Here is a 14,948-nt window from a genome sequence, read left to right on the forward strand (position 1 = left end):
CACCACTGTCTACGGCGCAGGCGCACTGAGTGCGGCATTTCCAAGAATGGAGCTGCCGCGCGTGTCGAATCCCATGCGCATGCGCGGGAGTGACGTCATCGCGGCTTCGCCGAATGACAGCGGCGGAGCTGCGAGACGCCACCAACAAGATGGATGCGGCGGACTACAGGGGACAGCGGTGACTTCGCTGGCTCCTGTGTCAGGTAAGTGACACATAATGGGCTACAATGCGATGCATAGTAGTCCATTATGCTTTACCGTTGCAGGGAATGAAAGAGGAAGTAAACCCATCAGGGTTTACTTCCTCTTTAATATAATAATATAAAGAACCTAACATTAGCATATAAGCACTTAAAGCGGAAGTCCACCCTAAAATGGACCTCCGCTCATCGGAACCCCCCCCCCCTCCGGCGCCACAATCGGCACCTTTCAGGGGGGAGGGGGGTGCAGTTACCTGGATAATCCAGGTAACTGCACCCACTTCCGGGCTAGCTCTCTGCGGAAAGGGGCGTACGTTACGCCCCTTTCCGCAAGCGCCCGCCCCCTTCAGCAAGTGCCCCGCTGCCTGCTGGGAAACACACAGCTCCGAGAGGCAGCGGGGACCGTCCGGATTGCGCCGCGCGGCTCGCGCATGCGCAGTAGGGAACCGGGAAATGAAGCCGAAAGGCTCCATTTCCTGATTCCCATACCCAAGATGGCGGCGGCACGAGCGAGCGATCGGCTTCGGGTGCCGACATCGCGGGCGCGCTGGACAGGTAAGTGTCACTATTTAAAAGTCAGCAGCTGCAGTATTTGTAGCTGCTGGCTTTTAAAAAAAAAAAAAAAAACGCGGAGTCCCGGTGGACTCCCGCTTTAATATTGTTATTTGATAATTAGTAAAACACGTAATTATTTTTATTCATTATGGATAAAGAAAGTGAAGGGAAATCTAAAACCTTATGCTGCGTACACACGACCGGTCTTTCCATCGGAATAAACTCCGATGGTCTTTCCGACGGAGTTCCGCCGAAACGGTCTCACGATCACACCAAAGTCCGACCGTCTAGAACGCGATAACGTACAACATGCACAACGGGACTAGAAAAAGGAAGTTCAATAGCCAGTAACCAATAGCTTCCGTCTTGTTCTTGCTTCAGAGCATGCGTCGTTTTTGATCCATCGGACCAGCATACAGACGATCGGTTTTCCCGATAGGAAATGGTTCCGTCGGATAAATTTAGAACATGTTCTCTTTCTAGGTCCATCAGAGTTTTCAAAAAACTCTGATGAGGCCCACACACAATCGGAATGTCTGATGAAAAGATTCAGTAGGACTTTTTCTGTCCAACCGTGTGTAGGCGGCATTAGATTTGTCCCCAGAACAAGAGATTAGGAGAAATCTTCCAATGGGGATGCCGGTTCCGGTGACAACTAAGCTAAGAGGGGGACATCTCCTCGCTTTGTGAGATTTCCTCTTACTTCCTGTTGCATCTCTGAGACCAGAAGCTTTGCATGAGCTACTGATCCTCTGGAATCGGACTTTTTGCTGAAAATAGGTAAGCAGATTGCAAAAATCAAGTTAGACAAAACCTCATCACCGGTGTACAATATGTCCTGTCACAGTTTGGCAGTCACATTAATTCATCAATCAATCAACTTTATTTTTTATTTTTTTCACCAGATATTTTAAGAATTGTTGAAAAATTTTCAAAAAACTCCAAAATCCGGACATGCAAAATGAAGGTAAAGCCTCTAGAAGAAACTAGTTCGATCAAGGTTGAAGGCCTCCCACCCGGCACCTCTGAGGATTACATCAGCCTGTATTTTGAGAACCCGAAGCATGGCGTTCCTGGAAGTATAGAAGACACCAAGGCCATTCCTGAAGAGGGCGCCGCACAGGTTACATTCTCCACTGTGGAAGGTACGTTGGGTGTCAAGCCGGACAGCACCGGGTAGTCTGATTACAGAACCGCACACATACCGGGGTGGAGATGGCCAACAGTTTATCATCATGAATTAGTATGAAGAATCTTTCTGAACACAAAGTGTTGCCACACCAATTCACCAAATTAGTTCTAAAAAATTAAATCACATTTTATTGTTTTTTGTCATTAAAATCTTATACTACTAAATACAAAGGCAGATCATTGGTGAAGATGTCCTGCTTGTTCTATACTCATGGGGCTGATAGAGCTGCTTAGTTATATCAACCAGCCGCCTGGACATGCATGTAAGTTGCATGTAGGACATAGTATAATCATTTCACATATTAAATCATTTAGGTACAAATTAGCATAAGCAGCACACCATTAATTACAAGAGACATTAATTGCTCCTGGAGCAGTGAACTGATTTGTGCTAGGAGGGGTGATTTTTTTTTGGGTGGGAGATGAGTTGGGCTAGGAGGGGGGTTGGGGGAAAGAGATTTGTGCTTGGAGGGGACATGGGGGGTTGGGTGAGGATATGTGCTAGGAGGGGGTGATATTTTTGTGCTCGGAGGGAGAGGGGAGAGATTTGTGTTGGGAGGGGCAATTTGCGCGGGGGTAGGGCATAGCGCTAGGAGGGGCGATGGGGGGTATTTTGCTAGGACGGGGTGATCTGAGTGGTGGGTTGAAAATTTGTGCTAGGTAGGGTAATTGGAGGGGGGAGGGAAGGGGATTTGTGCTAGGAGGTGTGAACTGGGGGGGGGGGGGGGCAGGATTTGTGCTAAGAGGGGATTTATGCTTACGGTGGTGAAAAAAAAGAAGATCAAATAAGAAAGGCATTCATAGGAATAGTGAGAGGGAAGATGTGTGCTAGGAAGGGTGATTGGAAGGGATTTGTGTTAGGAGGGGTGATTTTTTTTGGTTGGTGTTGTGCTAGGAGGGGGGATGGTGGGGAGAGGGTTTTCTGCTGGGGGGGAAAATGGGGGGGGGAATTTATGCTAGAAGGGGTGAGGATGTGTGCTAGGAAGGGTGACTTGTGTGGGAGGGATAATTTGGGGTGGAGGGGGAGGAATTGAGCTAGGAAGGGTGATGGGGGAGATATTTGTGCTAGGAAAGGGTGATTTGTGTGGTGGGTTGAAAATTTGTATTTGTGCTAGGAAGGGTAATCTGGGGGGGGGGGAATTGTGCTAGGAGGGATGAGTGTTGGAGAGCATTTCAGCTAGGAGGGGATTGTGTGTGTGTGTGTGTGGGGGGGGGGGGGATTTTTTCCTGAGAGAGGATGCTGTGCATTCTGTGTATGTGGAGAGTAAGGATGAGCCGAACACCCCCCGGTTCGGTTCGCACCAGAACCTGCGAACACACCTAAACATCGTAGAACCCTATTAAAGTCTATGGGACTCGAACGTTCAAAATCTAAAGTGCTCATTTTAAAGGCTAATATGCAGGTTACTGTCCTAAAAAGTGTTTGGGGACCCGGGTCCTGCCCCAGGGGACATGAATCAATGCAAAAAAAGTTTTAAAAACTGCAGTTTTTTCAGGAGCAGTGATTTTAATAATGATTAAAGTGAAACAATAAAAGTGTAATATTCCTTTAAATTTCATACCTGGGGGGTGTCTATAGTATGCCTGTGAAGGGACGCATGTTTCCCGTGCTTAGAACTGTCCCTGCACAAAGTGTCATTTCTGCAGGAAAAAAAAGTCATTTAAAATCACTCGTGGCTAAAATGAATTGTCGGCTCCCCATAATACAGAGAACACTCATTGAAAGTCATTGATAAAAAAAAACAAGCGTGGGGTTCCCCCAAATTCAATTACCAGGCCCTTCAGGTCTGGTATGGATATTAAGGGGAACCCCACATCAAATTAAAAAAATTGACGTGGGGTTCCCCCTAAAAAAACATACCAGACCCTTTATCCGAGCACGCAACCTGGCAGGCCGCAGGAAAAGAGGGCGGGCGAGAGAGCGCCCCCCCCCTCCTGAACCGTACCAGGCCACATGCCCTCAACATTGGGAGGATGCTTTGGGGTCCCCTCCAAAGCACCTTGTCCCCATGTTGATGAGGACAAGGGCCTCATCCCCACAACCCTGGCCAGCGGTTGTGGGGGTCTGGTCAAAAGTACCCCTACCATTTCACAAAGAAAGTGTAAAAGAATGTTAAAAAAGACAAACACACTTGAAAAAGTCCTTTATTAAAAATAAAAAAAATAAAAAAGATTCCAGCGGTGGTAATCCACTCTTGCTATCCAGCGACGGATGATTATCTCTCCAGGGTCCAGCGATGGCTGATCTGATCCAGCGACGGGTGATCTCTCCCTCCAGCGCAGCGTAGTCCATCCGTCCTCTGTCTCCACTGGCGGAGACACTGTGGGATCCCGACAGCCTGACATTTCTTATATGAGGAGGGTGGGGCCACCTGTCACCCGACCCGCCCCCCTCTGACGCAAGTAGGGAAGCTTGGCTTCCCCAATGACGTATAAGTGACCCCACCCCCCTCTTATGTAACTTAGGTTTCCATCACATCAGAGGGGGGCGGGGTCACCCTTATGTCATTGGGGAAGCCAGGCTTCCTAACTTGCATTGGAGGGGGGCGGGGTCAGGTGACGGGTGGCCCCTCATATAAGAAATGTCAGGCTGCCGGGATCCCCGCAGTGTCTCCGGTGGAGTCAGAAGATGGATGGATTTGCTGCGCTGGACGGAGAGATCACCCATGGCTGGATCAGATCAGCCATCGCTGGACCCTGGAGAGATGATCATCCATCGCTGGATAGCAAGAGTGGATTACCACCGCTGGAATCTTTTTTTTTATTTTTAATAAAGGACTTTTTCAAAAGTGTGTTTGTTTTTTTTTAACATTCTTTTACACTCTCTTTGTGAAATGGTAGGGGTACTTTTGTACCCTCTTACCATTTCAACCAGGAAGGGGCCGGGATCTGGGGGTCCCCTTGTTAAAGGGGGCTTCCAGATTCTGATAAGCGCCCCGCCCGCAGACCCCCACAACCACCGGCCAGGGTTGTGGGGATGAGGCCTTTGTCCTCATCAACATGGGGACATGGTGCTTCGGGGGGGACCCCAAAGCTTCCTCCCAATGTTGAGGGCATGTGGCCCGGTACGGTTCAGGAGGGGGGTGCACTCTCTCTTCCCCCCCTCTTTTCCAGTGGCCTGCCAGATTGCGTGCTCGGATAAAGGGTCTGGTATGGATCTTTAGGAGGAACCCCACGTCGTTTTTTTTTAAATTTGATGCGGGGTTCCCCTTAATATCCATACCAGACCTGAAGGGCCTGGTAATTGAATTTGGGGGAACCCCACACTTTTTTTTTTATCAATGACTTTCAATAACTGTTCTCTGGATTACGGGAGCCGACAATTCATTATAGCCGCGAGTGATTTTAAATGACTTTTTTTCCTGCAGAAATGATACTTTGTGCAGGGACAGTTCTAAGCACCAGAAACATGCGCCCCTTCACAGGCATACTATAGACACCCCCCCAGGTACGAAATTTAAAGGAATATTACACTTTTATTGTTTCACTTTAATCATTATTTAAATCACTGCTCCCGAAAAAAGGTCAGTTTTTAAAACTTTTTGTTGCATTGATACATGTCCCCTGGGGCAGGACCCGGGTCCCCAACACTTTTTAGGACAGTAACTTGCATATTAGCCTTTAAAATTAGCACTTTCGATTTCTCCCATAGACTTGTACAGGGTGTTTCGCGGCTTTTCGGATTTGCTGCGAACAGCCCAAATTGTTCACTGTTTGCCGAACAGGCATTGTTCGAATCAAACATGAGTTTGACTCAAACTCGAAGCTCATCCCTAGTGGGGATGAGGTTTTTCATCTTTGCTTGGGGCACTAGATGACCGTGCCCTGATAGTGGTTATGATAACAATTTGAAATAACTGCAAGATCGATATGTGAGTGGTATGAAGTAAGGATTGGTGAAAAGTTATGATTGTAGCAAAGAGAAACAGACCCACATTCCCCGAATTCCTCCATTCATGAGACTTGTTAGTAACTTTGTAACTGTAAAAAGTATTCTTGATATTCCAGGAATGAGATTCTGATGGCCCTTTTCTTCCTCTGTTCTGTGCAGCTGCTAAGAAAGTTCTGGGGAAGAAGCATCGGTTTGGGAAGACAGAAGTATCTGTTTATCCGTATTATCCCGAACAGGATATCGTGCTTTATGGAGACCAAAGACCCCAAATAAAAGCACCAGAGCCCCTCACCTTCCCAATAAGTCCGTACATTCTGGAATTCATTCTCAGTAACAACCAGTTCAAAGACAACATGGAAAAAACCATGGGGACTCATACATGTGAGATCAAATGGCCAGATCTAGTCCGCCCCAACCCCGTCGTCACATTGTGCTTTCCTGAAGCCCAGTCTACTGATCTGAGGTTATTGGTGAAGATTGCCCCAACATGGAAAGATGAGGTCCATCTGGAGTTCTCACGTCTCATATCAAAGTACAAAGTGGAAGAATATAAAATGGATCTGGCTGTCTGGGATACTGTTAAAGAACATGCCAGCAGCTCCACATATAATGGAGTGCTTATCAAACCTGAGTTGGGTTCAGGTAAAGTTTTCCTAGTGGGATTGGTAAAGGATGTTGCCAAGACTGATCCCACATTCAGACAACTGATAGAGGAAACCACCAAACAGGTGGAAAGAAAGAGCCAAAGTATGATTGAGACCTTATCCATGTCTCCAGCCCTCTATCAGATTATGTGTAACAGCAACCTGGAGAAGAACATCCTGAACCAGGTTCCAGAGCTGAAGATGGACTATGATGTGCCAAGGAAGGCGATCCGGCTATCTGGACTGAGAGAAGAAGTGCTCACCGCCAAATGCGAGATACTCAACATCACACAACAAATGAAAAGTATATCCATCCAGATGAACCCCCCCCTCGTCCAGTTCCTGATGTCCACCGATAATGAGGAGTTGTCCTCTCTGCTCTTTGTACGTCACAGAATCAATGCAATGCTGGCAATTGAGTATGGCGCAGTTCAACTGACGGCTTACTCAAAGAAAGACCTGACAGAGGCTGAAGAACAGATGAAACGAGAACTTATTTGTAGAGAAGTTCCGGTTGAAGAAAAGAGTACCCTAAAAATTCCCGAGTGGGGTAGTCTTCAGTCACATCTCCTTGAGTCATGTAATGCAGAGAAAACCACAGTCCTGATTCTGGAATCCTCTTCTGGAGTGGAGAACAATGTGGTCATCGCCGGCCTGTCTTCAAATGTGGACAAATGTTACCAAAAAGTCAGCGACTTTCTAGAGAAGAACACTCCAATGGACAAGAACATTAAAGTGAAATCAATGGTGGTCATGCAGTTCCTCAAAGAAGAGAAGAAACAAATGTTGGATGGTCTGAAAAATGACAACCTGACTGTGGTAATCCGTAATAAAAATATACGCTTGAGGGGCCCCAGGATCTACGTAACAGAAGCCCACTCCCATATCAGTAATGTCGTGCGTTCCCTCTGCTCCGACACACTGACCATCGATAAACCCGGAGCCAAGAAGTTTTGTTTGGCAAATGAAGAAATTTATGTCACTATGGCAAGGAATACCTACAGATGCCTCATACGTTTACAGAAGGAAGAGGAGGAAGAAGAACCTGAAGAAGAGGAACCTGAGGAAATGGAAGAATCACAATGCCAAATAAATCTTCCAAATGGAATGGTCATCTCCGTGCATAAAGACGACCTGTGCCGCCACAGAGCCGATGTCATCGTTAATGCAGCCAATGAGGACCTGAAGCATGTTGGGGGTCTGGCATTGGCTTTACTGAAAGCTGCAGGTCCCAAACTACAAGAGGATTCCGATCACATTAGAAAGACAGAAGGACGATTGTCCGCGGGGGAGTCTGTAATAACAGATTCTTGTAGACTGCCATGTAAGCAGGTTATACATACAGTTGGGCCCAGATGGTACTCCGAACCACCTGGAAAGCGCGAGCGTCTTCTACAGAAAGCCATAACCAGCAGCTTGGAGCTGGCTGAGGAGTACTGCCATACCTCCATCGCCATCCCAGCCATCAGCTCCGGTATTTTTGGTTGTCCCGTAGATAAAAGCGCAGAGAATATTATCAATGCCATCAAAGAATACGCGGAAAGAAAACCTAAAGGAAAATCTACCCTCAAAGAAATCCGTCTGGTGGACACTAACGTGGATACGATAAAAATCTTCTCCTCCACTTTGAAAAGAAAGTTTGGGGAGGAAGAATCGGAACCCCCTCCAAAATACAGAGTGAATAGAGCTGAGGGGGTGGAGAGGTATGTCCCCAGCCAGAGAGTCTATGAACCCAGAGTATCTTCTAATGAACCCAGAGTATCTGGTAATCAGATGATGACCAAAGAAAACATCGTCATTAGAGTCAGAGAAGGATTTATCCAAGATGCAACAGTAAGTACTGTTTTTTATTTGGGATAAAGTAAGGAATGTTTAAATATGTTATTTTTTTTTTGTTGTTGTCCGTGTCCTTTTAGGAAGAATTCCCTAGTGGTGACACACCAGGAAATGAGAGATAATCACTCCAAAGTGAAAGGAAATCTCCCCTTTGGCCCGTGTAACACATTTACAGATAAGGGTGAAGGAAAAGAAACACAATTGCCTAGTTAGATGTACTGTAATAAACAGTTTACTATGCTTCAGTTATGAATGGACACAGGAGCAATTGATACCAATCACTCACTCTGTTCAAAGGAAGGGGTCAGTAAATTACATATTTACTGGCCCCTTCCCTGCTCTCCATCCCCCTCCATGTGTCTGCAGCAACTAGCGGCAGAGGGAAGCTGGCAGCGATGCGGGGGGTGTACACAGGGGGGCACACAGCACGGGGAATCAGATGTGGGCAGGACAGGGTGGGGTGGATTGGTGCGGTGGGGGGGGGGGGGCTTACAGTAAAAAGGCCATATGTGTCTCTCCCTGCAGCAGTTAAAAGCCAGTGGGAGAGAGTGGGAGAAACCATCTTTCAGCTGTTGCAGAGAGCTGCACAGGGCATCGATCCTGTAATTGCTCCCACCACACCAATCCCCCTCCCTGTCCTGCCCACATTGTCACAGATCAGTTGCGGAGCTGATCTGTGTCTCACCTTTACTGCAGTGGGTCGGCTGGCATCTGTTGTCCACTGTCAGGTGTTCAGCTCTGTGCACTCTGCAGCTATGGGTGTCGACGCCCTTCACCTGTTGCCTAATATATGTTTCCTTCCTGCTACTTCCTGTCCAGCCCCTCATGTGCTTCTCTATTTAAATCCCTTCCTAACTAGCTACCATTGCTTGAGCAACATTTGTTTCTGAAGCTCCCCTGTGTAACCTGTTTTACCTGACTTCTCGTGAACTGATCTTCTGTTTACCGACCCGGCTTGTTCTGATTACGTTGTCTGCAGCCTGCCCTGACCTTGGCTCACTATCTGGCTTTCCTTGCTTCATCCATCCATCCATCCTTGTCTACAGTGTCTTCTGGTACTTCCCTAGCGAGCAGGGTGAACCCGGGGGTCGTGACCTGGGGTCAGCACGCAGCTAAGTCCAAACCTTCGTGAGAGGGTCCCTGGCAGAACACCGGCTGACTCTTAGATTCCACGCCCTGGGGGATTCCGTGTCACCTGCTCGTCTGTGGGTTCGCTGTAAGTAGTACCATGACACACATTTGTTTGCCCCCTGCTGTCCAGGTCCCCTGTATGCCTGGGCTCTCTACAGGAGGATCGGTGGTACCCCCTTATCGGTGGCTCTACCTGTTACCAATGCTTGTTCTGATTCAGTGACTTAGAATATATATATATATAAAATATTAAACCTATTAGATCGGCATAACAAACAAGTACATTTTGTACTTTATATATATTTTAAGATTTTTTTAAGTAGCTGATTATTATTTTTTTTGTAAAAGTAAGAGGTATACAATCCGATTAGGTCCATCTTCACAGGAAGGGCACACAGGATGAAAACACAGAAGAACATAAATGAAAACAGGTACAAGTATATTATGTGGGAGGTAACTTTATGGTGCAGCAGAATATCTAATATATACTGTAATTGAAGGCAGGGTACGTGTAGCATAGAAAACATCAAGGTCCCAAGAGTATCCCTTAGGGCCCAAGGAGTGGTAGGTGTATGGATAATCCATGGTGGAGGTCACTAATAGTAAAGACCCGGTGGTGTATGGTAAGCCCATGAGCTTGGTATATAGGATACATTGTTTGAATATTAGTGGCCATTAGTGGGCCATCCAGCCAAGGTGCCCATACTTTGAGAAACGAATGGTTTATATAGATTGGTGTTTATAAGGCTTTTACAAAATGTTAGTATAGGCAGCAAGTTTTTCTTCCAGTGAATTCTTGGGGGCTCCTGGAATTCTTAAAGGGGGCTCCCAGATTCTGATAAGCCCCCCGTCCACAGACCCTGACAACCAATGGCCAGGGTTGTCAGGAAGAGGTCCTTTTCCTCATCAACATGGGGACAAGGTATTTGGGGTGGGGGGCCCAAAGTACCACCCCATGTTGAGGGCAGGCAGCCTGGTACGGCTAAGGAGGGGGGGCACTCGCTCATCCCCACCCCCTTTCCTGATCTTCTGGGCTGCGTGCTCGGATAAGGGTCTGCTATGGACTTTGGGGGGAAATCCATACCAGGTGACGGGGAGCGCGAGGTGTCAATATCGCTGATGGAGGTGGCGACATTGACTTCCTTCGCTAGTTCCATCTACCTGGAGCCAAGTTCAAAATGAACAGACTTTACTCCGTCTGTGGGCAAGTCCGTTAATTTCAAAAGTCCGGCAGACTAGCACACAGACGGGCGGATTGTCCGGCGGACAATTTTGAGTCAAAGCTTCTTTCTAAGTCCGCCGGTCTTTTGGGAACAAAAAGTCAGCCAGAGCCCAAACAGGGGCGGATTGTCCGCTGGATAGTCCAATCGTGTGTACGCGGCATGAGTGGACCAGGTTGTCCACTAGTCCTAACAGAGACACCCATCATGTAAGTAACTGTCTCAGGACAGAAGCTCTGGATCTTGACATATGTCCAAAAAATTTTTAGAGATTAGTTTCCATCATCTCCTTCACACCTCCAACAGGCAGAGGAAAATGGGTTTGTTCAGCTTGTGCAGCCTCTGTGGAGTCAACTATGCTCTATGTAGGAGCCTAAACTGTATCTTATATTTTAGGTGTGCAAACTGCACCGCTACAGATAACAGATCACAAAGGTCCTGGAACTTACAATCTAAAGGGAGGGGGAGGTGGTATAAAAGGTAATGGCTACAGGGGAAGATTTGATGGAGGTGACTCAAATACGGTTCTTAGGTGGGGGTGGGGTAGGCTTTCCCAAATAGGTGATTTTTCAAGGATTGCTGAAAGGCGTACAGGGTAGGAGTTGACCTGACATACTGGAGCAGGGAGTTCCAGAGGAGAAGAGAAGCTCTGGAGAAGTCCTGGAGGTGAGCATGGGAGGAAGTAACAATGTAGCTAGAGAGAAGGAGGTCCTGGGAGGAGTGGAGAGGACAATTTAAATAAAGACCATCTGGGTCCAAGATAGCTGCCTAAATCTTGGGGGAACTCTGTGTCCAATCAGGAACAGGCTTCCCCAAAGATGGCCGCTGGGAGCCAAGTGCAGAGGTCAAGTAATGCCGCATACACACGATCAAATTGTCCGGCGTACTTAGTCTGCCGGACCGCATTTCACCAGACAATCCGATCGTGTGTGGGCTTCAGCTGACTTTTTCAGCGGAAAGTCCGGCGGACTTAGGCCGCGTACACACGGGCGGATTGTCTGCCCAACTAAGTTCGGCAGACAATCCGACAGACAGTCCGTTCAAAATTAGCATGAACGGACATGACCACACACGATGAGCAGACAGTCCGCTGAAAGCGTGCGCGATGACGTGTACAGCACGTACGACGGGACTAGAAAAACGACGTCCTATACACTGCATTGCAACCTTCGGCCGTGTAAACCCTTTCTGAGCATGCGCCATACTTAGTCCGTCCAACTTGCCTACACACGAGCGGACTGTCCGCTGAAACCAAGTTTGGACGGGCTGTCTTATGGAAATTCCCTAAGACTTTGTTCGTCAGACTGTCCGCTGAAAAAGTCCGCTGAAGCCCACACACGAGCGGATTGTCCGCTGAAACACTGTTCAGCGGACTAAGTTGGGCAGACAGTCCGCCCGTGTGTACGCGGCCTTAGAAAGTAGTTTTGCAGCCCAATCTTTCCGCCGGACTTGGGTTTCAGCGGACAATACATTCGTGAGTATGCTAGTCTGGCAGACTAAGCCCCTGTACACACGGTCGGAGATTTCCACAACTAAATCCGTTGGATTTTGCCCATCGGATTTTGTCCGTCGGATTGTGTCCGAAACCGTTGCATACACACGGTCGGACTAAGTTGGCGAAAAATCCGATCTTTCAGAACGTGATGACGTAATTTTGTTACGATGGGACTACATTCAGGCTAGTAACCAATAGCTTTGATGTAGGAATTTGATCTGAGCATGCGTGGCACTTGGTCCGATCAAAATTTGCTACACATGATCGGAGTGTGTCCGATCGAACCAGTTGGTCGGGAAATATTTCCAACATGTTGGAAAATTGGGTCCGACGGATATTCCGACGGAATCAGTCCGATGGAGACCACACACAGTCGGATTATCCGACGACACGGTCCGATAGGACACATTCCGACGGATTCTCCGACCGTGTGTACAAGGGCTAAGAATGACGCATGCTCAGAAGCAAGTACGAGAAGGAAGCTATTGGCTACTGGCTATTGAGCTTCCTTTTTCTAGTCCTCTTGTACGTGCTGTACGTCATCGTGCTAGCAAACGGCGGACTTTCTGTGTGTCCGTGTGTGGCCAAGTCCGTTCGGTAGAAAGTCCGCCAGACTATCCGCCAGATTGTTTGCCGGACAATTTGATCGTGTGTACGCGGCATAAGTCTTTTTCAAGGTTCTCCCAGCACCAGAGGTAGGCTAACCAGGAAGTGAGCAAGCGATCTGTGGAACATCGTCCAACCATCCATGCTTGGACTTCACAACACGGTCCTCTATGTTAATATAGTAATCTAATTACATTTCACAATCATATTTGGGCATCACATTTATGACACTTTGACCTCTGCACAAAGTCACAGGTGAACTAATCAGTGCACTTATTCTAGGCTGATACTAGTTGTCACAGCGGGGACACTATCCAAAGTCTGGAGAACATCACATACTACTACGACTAGAGGATCTCCCCATTCATTGTGAGATTTGTTATGTATTTCAGACAGACGCCATTGTGAACAGTGTGGGGAATGACTTGTTACTCAGCAGCGGCGGAGCATCAAAGGCTCTTCTAGACAAGGCCGGGGGCAAGCTTCAGGGATGTCTGAAGGATGCCAGTTCTGGAGTCCAGGTGAAAGAAGGTTCGGTGTTCATCACTGAGGGCTGCAACCTGAAATGTAAGGCTGTTATCCATGTCGTGGTTCCTAATTGGGATGGAGGACAAGGTTCTTCTGAGAAGGTAACAAAAACGTAACAGAAAAATATCTAAATCCAAAACCAAAAATGTAACAAGTTGCAGCTTACCAATTCTTACTTTAGATGTGGTGGCTTCATTAGTTTTGTTTCTTTTCACCTGCCAGTTACTACTGTCCTAGGGTGACAGCACTTACTCATTGAACACACTTTATTAAGGAGCTGTATTGCCTCTCTAGAAATACAGAACACCTCCGCCTCTTCTCCTCTCCTTTGCCTGGTTTGAGGTTCTGTAATTTGCATAAGATATCTGCTAAAGCTGATAACAATGTTTGAGACTCCAGTTCCATGTACAGGAAGTTACAAGGACACTGCAACAGGTATTTTCTGCTACTTGCAGAAAAAGTTCTTAGATAAAAAAAAAAATGAAAACGAATGTGGACAGGGCCGTCTTTAATATTGATTGGACCCCGGGCAAAATTTTTCTTGCCCCCCCCCCCATCCCATGCAATTTCCCTCTCCACCTGCTCTGAGACATACAATAAATAGCAGCTAGACTTAAAATCAGTTTTCTGTATCAGATCAGGCAGTAATTGCGATTGGTTGACAGCAGTTACAGCATATCATCACTGCTTACTGACTGCTTGCTAGAGATTACAGCACACATTACGGCTCACTGATTAGTTGTTAGAGGTTACAGCACATCACCTCCTCACAGCAGGGGAGCATGATATACATAGGAATGCCGCCTTTATTTACATATCAATGCCGCCGGCCGCAGCTATTTACATAGTACTATCGCCGCTATTTACATATGAATTCCAGTTATTTACATGTAAACACAGGGTCTGCAGGTGAGTCATCTGCACACAACAATAGGTCAGAGCTGGGCAGCATTAGTAGCAGCACTTCACACTGAGATATCGGGACACAGCACAGGAATAAAACTTCAAGGGACAAGGGAATTTAAACCTGGATAGTTGGCAAGTAGGATGCAGCTGTTTTGGGCCCCCCAACAATGACAGGGCCCAGGGCAGCTGCCCCTTTTGCCCTGCCTAAAGACGGCCCTGAATGTGGACACCACATCCAAGGACTGATAAGCTGCCAAAAAATGTATAAATATATTGCAGCGTGATATCCTGGCCAGTCACATCTTTTGCCAAGGTCGGTTTTTGATAACTGTGTGTTAAATTGTAGATTTTCAGGGACATTGTGAGGAGCTGCTTGTCTGAGTCAGAGAAGAAAAAGCTGAGATCCATAACATTCCCGGCCATCGGGACCGGAGTTCTGGGATTTCCCAAAAGGGCCGCCGCCTCTTTCATGTTCGAAGAGATTCTCAAATTCAGCAGCAAAAGTAACTCCCAACATCTGCGAGAAGTCAACTTCATTCTGCACCCCAAGGATAAAGAAACACTAGCGGTAAATCAACTTAAATATGAATAATAATTTGTGATTTGAGGTCCATGTCAAAGCAATACTATAGATAATATCTCCCTCCCCCCACTACCCTATCGTTAATACCCTACTACCCCCCCCCCCCCCCTCGGTCCTTGAAAACCGTGGCTGCAGAATTCGCTGCTCTGGGATTCTATGGT

General features: G+C 47.2%; 1 protein-coding gene across 2 annotated transcripts in view; it reads left to right on the forward strand.

Annotated features, from left to right (window-relative positions):
* The window catches only part of LOC143925127 (protein mono-ADP-ribosyltransferase PARP14-like), an 87,324-nt gene that overhangs the window by 29,429 nt on the left and 42,947 nt on the right, over nucleotides 1-14,948 (forward strand). For both annotated transcript variants that reach the window (XM_077449744.1, XM_077449745.1), the window contains exons 5-8: nucleotides 1,661-1,900; nucleotides 5,998-8,315; nucleotides 13,163-13,399; nucleotides 14,551-14,772. In XM_077449744.1, coding sequence (XP_077305870.1) covers nucleotides 1,661-1,900; nucleotides 5,998-8,315; nucleotides 13,163-13,399; nucleotides 14,551-14,772 — 3,017 coding nt within the window. The remainder of the gene's footprint in view (nucleotides 1-1,660; nucleotides 1,901-5,997; nucleotides 8,316-13,162; nucleotides 13,400-14,550; nucleotides 14,773-14,948) is intronic.

Source organism: Lithobates pipiens, unplaced genomic scaffold (assembly GCF_037356315.1).
Source record: "Lithobates pipiens isolate NorthernLeopardFrog02 unplaced genomic scaffold, aLitPip1_a1.2 Scaffold_22, whole genome shotgun sequence".
In the NCBI taxonomy this organism is placed as follows: Eukaryota; Metazoa; Chordata; class Amphibia; order Anura; family Ranidae; genus Lithobates; species Lithobates pipiens.